This window comes from Primulina eburnea, chromosome 12 (assembly GCF_022965805.1).
Source record: "Primulina eburnea isolate SZY01 chromosome 12, ASM2296580v1, whole genome shotgun sequence".
Classification (NCBI taxonomy): domain Eukaryota; kingdom Viridiplantae; phylum Streptophyta; class Magnoliopsida; order Lamiales; family Gesneriaceae; genus Primulina; species Primulina eburnea.
This window is the reverse complement of record NC_133112.1, coordinates 7,971,903-7,977,664: the sequence shown is the minus strand read 5'-3', so window position 1 is coordinate 7,977,664 and position 5,762 is coordinate 7,971,903. Positions and strand designations below refer to the sequence as shown.

The window sequence follows — 5,762 nt, the reverse complement described above, 5'->3', positions numbered from 1 at the left end:
TGCTCCTTTTGTTCTTCTATCTTTTAGCATCTTGAAGGAAAATTTAACATACCCCAAAATGTTGCATAATATGATATTTGAGTCTATATACTATAATATGTTATATTATTAAAGAAAAATCTCATAAAGTAGTTAATTAATTTTGGTATTTTAAAGCATATTTTTCTTCACCTACCATAGTGCTCCGATTTCAGTCATCACACGCTTCCAATTCCGAAATCCTAAATTTATGCAGAAATGCTTTTTAAAATTGAAGAAATCAAAAACAAATTTTGGATTAAATAAAAAAAGGTTATTTAAAATTAATTTTTTTTAAAAAAAAATTGGTATCGATTAAATAAATTCTATTGAGATATTACTTTACATTGTATTTTATGTTTTAAAATGCATATTATTTTAATTTTTATCTAATTCAATGAAAATTAATTTGTATAGGATAATTTTATAAAACGTTCATAATTTTACATTTAATTAATTTAAAACATATAATTTAGTTAATAATTTTATATCATTATTTAATTAATTTTAAGTAGGTTGACGAAAGATATCTTGTTCAAGTTTTTAATAAAAGAAAATAATCAGGTTCATTTATTTAATTAATATAAAATTAATTCTATTTATCAAAACATAATTAAAAAAAATCTTAACTGCAAATACTCAACCGAAGCATATTTAGTAAAAACAAATTAAAAAAATATATAACGAGCTGCCAGATTAGTAAAGCCGATCGTAACTCCCACAATCGCCGCCGAGCTCCACCGCGTGGCCACTTCCGAGACGTATGGCTGTTCCGTCATCTCGATTGTCGGTAAACCACAAAGTAAGTTGCTTTATTTGCATATTCTTGCTTCAGATACGATGCTGTAAATTTTTGCTAAAACTTCCGGTGCTGCACTTTTCACTTCTGCATTAACTTTGTTTTCTTTATGTCATTTTGTAGGTGAAGAATCGGGTAAAATGGACAAACGAGAAAAGCATAGAATTTTGACGGTGTCTGATTTTTTCTATCCCAACTTTGGTGGCGTAGAGAATCACATTTATTACATATCTCAATGCTTGATAAAACTTGGTATGTCCTCTTTTTTCACCTTTAATTGATGGTAACCGGACCGAAGGTCGATCTTTGAGAATATTGATGCTCTTTGCAATTGATCAAAGAGATCATCAATACGTGGCAAATGATATTTGTTCTCCACTGTTACCTTGTTGATTTCTCGGTAGTCAATACATAATCGCAATTATCCATCCTTCTTCTTTACGAACAAAACTGGAGCTCCCCATGATGAGGAACTAGGTCGGATAAAATCTTTATCTAATATCTCCTGCAATTGAGTCTTTAATTCTCTCATTTCAGTAGGAGCCATTCTGTATGGAGCCATGGAAATTGGAGTTGTACCTGGAATTAAATCAATAACAAACTCCACCTCTCGATCAGGTGGTAATCCAGGCACATCATCAGCAAATACGTCAGGATAATCCTGAACCACATCAATATCATGTAATTGCAAATTACTTTCCTTTCGTACATCAACACTGAAGCTAGAAAACCCATACAACCTTTGTGCAACAACTTATTAGCTTGAAGGCAAGAAATAATAGGAATACCCATTGAAAATCCTAGACCAACAAACACATTACTATCATGGTCATCGGCTAAAAACTTCACCGTCTTGCCCACGAAATTAATTACCGTATGATAAGCAAATAACCAATCCATCCCCAAAATAACATCAAATGCCACCATCGGAATAACAATAAGATCAGCAAACAGTAATCTATTACCCACTTGTACATGACATGCCTTGATAATATTAGTGGGACAAATTTCATCCCCGGAGGGCAACACAATATTGAAGTGTAATGGCATAACACTAGGTTCAACAGCTATAGAATGCATAAACACTTCAGACATAAAAGAATGGGTTGCACGAGTGTCAATCAATGTAATTGCTTCTTTGCCATAGATTAAAATATTACCTGATATCACAGAAGAATCAGGATTAACACTTTCCTTCGTCATAGCAAAAATTCTGCCTTGAACTTTTCCTTTGCCTTAGGAGAGAGGACATTTCAGTGCCGTGTGTCCCATCTCCTTGCATCTAAGACATCATCCACTACCCACCAAACACTCACCCTGGTGTGGCTTTCCACACTTAGGACATACCGGTCGCTCAGTATCAGATGAAGGCACAGCAGGTTTAGAGCGCTGCTCCATCTTACCCTTACCTTTGTGGCCACCACGAACATTTGCACTTGTACATTGTCCTCTAGCATGGAAAGCGTGTCTTCTTAATTGCCTCTCTTTCTCTATCTCTTGCTCGTCATGCTCAGCTAGCAAGGCTCTCTCCACGATATCTTGATATGTGACCACCTTGGACATATGAACATCTCTTTGAATCTCTGGCTTCAAAGCCCGAAGGAAATGTTCTCCTTTATCCTTATCTTTCTCAGCAATAAATGGAACAAAAACACATCCTTCTTCAAACTTCAATGTATATTCAGTAACAGACAAAGCATCCTGCCTTAATTCCAAAAATTCTTTCACCTTCTGGGTTTTTACTTCGCGTGAAAATTATTTGGTGTAAAATAACTCTTTGAACTAGCTCCACTTCAGTTCACGAACATTGACAGTAACTTTGGTGGCTTCCCACCATATACGACCAGCTTTGACTAACATAAAACAGCACAACTAACCTTGTCTTGATCAGTGAACTTCAAGTAATCAAATATGGCTTCCAATGATTTGATCTGTGGGGACCCGGACGCTAATCCAATTCTTAATCATCATTAGGATCAATTTACTAATCAAGTAATTTGGGTCATAAAAAAAAATTTCTTTAGATGCAGAACATAATGGAATGAAACTAATATACATATCCGTATAAAATAAAGTACAAGTCTTGTACAGTCTATATTCAATAAAAACAAAGGTTCAACAACTAAATATCAAGTGTTCAAACCCTATCTACATCAAAGTCCGTAGTCTCCACTCTATCACGATCTCTCCTCATCTCCTCGACCCTGATCCTGTCCCACCTGTTGCCATGTACACATACAAACAAGACAACATCCGGATAACTCCAGTGAGAATATAATTCCCAGTATAAAACATGTATACATGCAATCATATTAAAACATAGAAAAACATGAAACAGACATCAATAACATGTATCAAATCTGAAAACATGAATCAATATAAGACTGTAAATCAACTAGTGACTCGTCATCTCAGACTCGACTCATCTCTAATCTAAGGATCCCGGTTCCTGGACCTTGGCACATATATCGATTTTCAACGATAAGAATCAATCCACTCTTAAGCAACATCGATATAAGTCCATAATCCAGTGTCCTGGCATATCCGCCACAGACCTGGAATATCCGCCAATGCCTACTCTATGACATGTGCAATGGGCTAGTGGCAAATATGCCACAATCAGGCCCGTCTGTCAGTGACTCTCACTCAATAGCTCTCTGCTATTCTTTGCTTTTCTATAATTTAATAGACTAAGCATATCAATCTCATACAATTGAAAATATCAATGCAATAAAGTAAAGTATGTGATTTTGTTGGGAAACTCAAGTCCAATCAGACTTAAGTCAATCTCCCGGTCAACACTGTCTTATACCTTTAGTTCTGTCAATCTGTCGAAGTCAAAGTCCGGAATCTGTCTCTGTCATTGTCAATCAATCTAAAATGACATAATTGAGAAGTACTATATCAAATACTACTCAATTCAATACTGAATCTGATTAATCTGGATTTAATTCAAAATCAACGGCATAACGGCACAATCCCGATATCCCCGTCAATACAGTATCAACAGATATCAATTACAAATCATAACCCATATCCGCTACAATCCATAATCAATCAATAATCCAAATCTGTTCCATTTCAATCTATATAATCAAAAAATCATAATAATTCCAAAATCAATCTGTTCTCGATTCTACGATGTTTAATATATCCAGAACACCATATATGAATCATATCAAATTCCAACAACATCATATTTTCAAATGATAACAGAACTCAATAAAACTTACGTCCAGTTGTAGCTGTCGACGAGAGGATCACATAACCGTATCCGGATTTGAATTCTGATAAACGGATCTCGTACAATCAAATTTCTAAGGAAAATGATACTTTGAGGGAAATTATTCTGATTCTCTCGATTTTCCTCTGACATGGTGGAATGAAATTTAACAAATTTATATATCAAATGCATGGCAACGTACGTGGCATGATTCTTGACAAAACACGTCTCGCGCATATGTGAGACATACATCGGCGCATATGCGAGACCTACTGGTCTCCGCGCTTAGCTTCTTGGCAGCTCGTGCATATGCGCGAACCATCACGGCGCATATGCACAAGAATCTCTGTTCTCGATTTGAGGCTACTGGTCTCCTCGCGCATATGCGCGCCCTCAACTCGTGCATATGCGCGCAAAGTTCTGTCCGCGCAATACACTTCCCACACAGCTCGCGCATATGCGCCTGATCCCCGCGCATATGCACGAGACCTTCTGGTCACGCATCAACAAAAAACTCAACAACGCAAAATCTCCAATTCTTGACATATCCCGTCTATAATCACATCAATAAGTCAATTATCAATCTCATATTACAGTGAATAAATCTCAGACTTTACAATTTTACCCTTCTAAGACATGATTTCGTCGCCGAAATCACAGGCAATCAAATCGTATCACAAGTAATCAAGTCATAAGTAATAAACAGAACTCAGAAATAATAGTAATTGAAGTAAGAACTCACATCAGTGAAATAGTCCTGGGAACTCCTGTCTCATGTCTGATTCAGTCTCCCAGGTAGCTTCTTCAATGCCATGTCGAGTCCATTGCACTTTTACAAGTGGAATAAACTTCGTTCTGAGCTGTTTTTCTTTACGATCAATAATCTGAACCTGTTTCTCAACATAACTCGGAGATTCATCAAGCTCGGCCTCGTCTGGCTGAATAACATGTGAATCATCAGGGAGATATTTCCGCAACATAGATACATGAAAGACATCATGTATTCCAGATAGATAAGGCGGAAGTGCTAGTGATAGGCACAATCTCCTATCTTTTCGAGAATCTCGTACGGTCCAACATAACGTGGAGACAACTTTCCTTTCTTGCCAAATCTGACAATTCCTCTGAAAGGTGAAATTTTCAAGAATACTCGGTCTCCTGCCTCAAATACCAACGGTCTACGTCGACCATTGGCATACTTGCCTGTCTATCTTGAGCTGTCTTCATTCTCTTCTGAATCAGCTTCACTTTGTCAGTTATATCTCTGATCATGTCAAGTCCTCTCAGGTACCTCAGAGATATCATCTCAATACAGAGGGTTTCTATATCTATCATGACTGGTGAAGTCCACCCATTGATGACACGCTGCCATGCCCGTTCATCTATAGATTTTATGTAGTATCTTATTTTAACCTTCCATAGGCTGTAATTGGTACCATCCAAGACTGGTGGTCTAAGTGCTGCGCTTGCAAATGAAGATTCCATTTGATTAATTTCTGTCAAACAAAACAAAACAAAAACAGAATCAACACTTATTATATCAAGAGTAGGCTCTGATACCACTTGTAAGAATTATTTTGTCCGACAAATGCTCAAAATAATAAGAATATCAGAATAGGATGTAAAATAATAAATTTGTGATTTGTCAAAATTAGGTGTTGTTCCAGATGTTACAACATCTGGGACAACATGCAACGGAATTTTATATTTTATAACACAAAT

General features: G+C 36.3%; 1 protein-coding gene across 1 annotated transcript; it reads right to left on the bottom strand.

Moving 5' to 3' along the window:
- Window positions 1-1,238: 1,238 nt before the first annotated feature.
- On the bottom strand, window positions 1,239-5,525 carry LOC140806615 (uncharacterized). Its single transcript, XM_073163173.1, has 4 exons — window positions 5,332-5,525; window positions 2,134-2,522; window positions 1,691-1,977; window positions 1,239-1,478 (listed from the first exon to the last, which is right to left on the bottom strand). The coding sequence occupies exons 1-4, from the start codon at window positions 5,523-5,525 to the stop codon at window positions 1,239-1,241; spliced, it is 1,110 nt and encodes a 369-aa protein (XP_073019274.1).
- Between the last annotated feature and the right edge of the window lie 237 nt (window positions 5,526-5,762).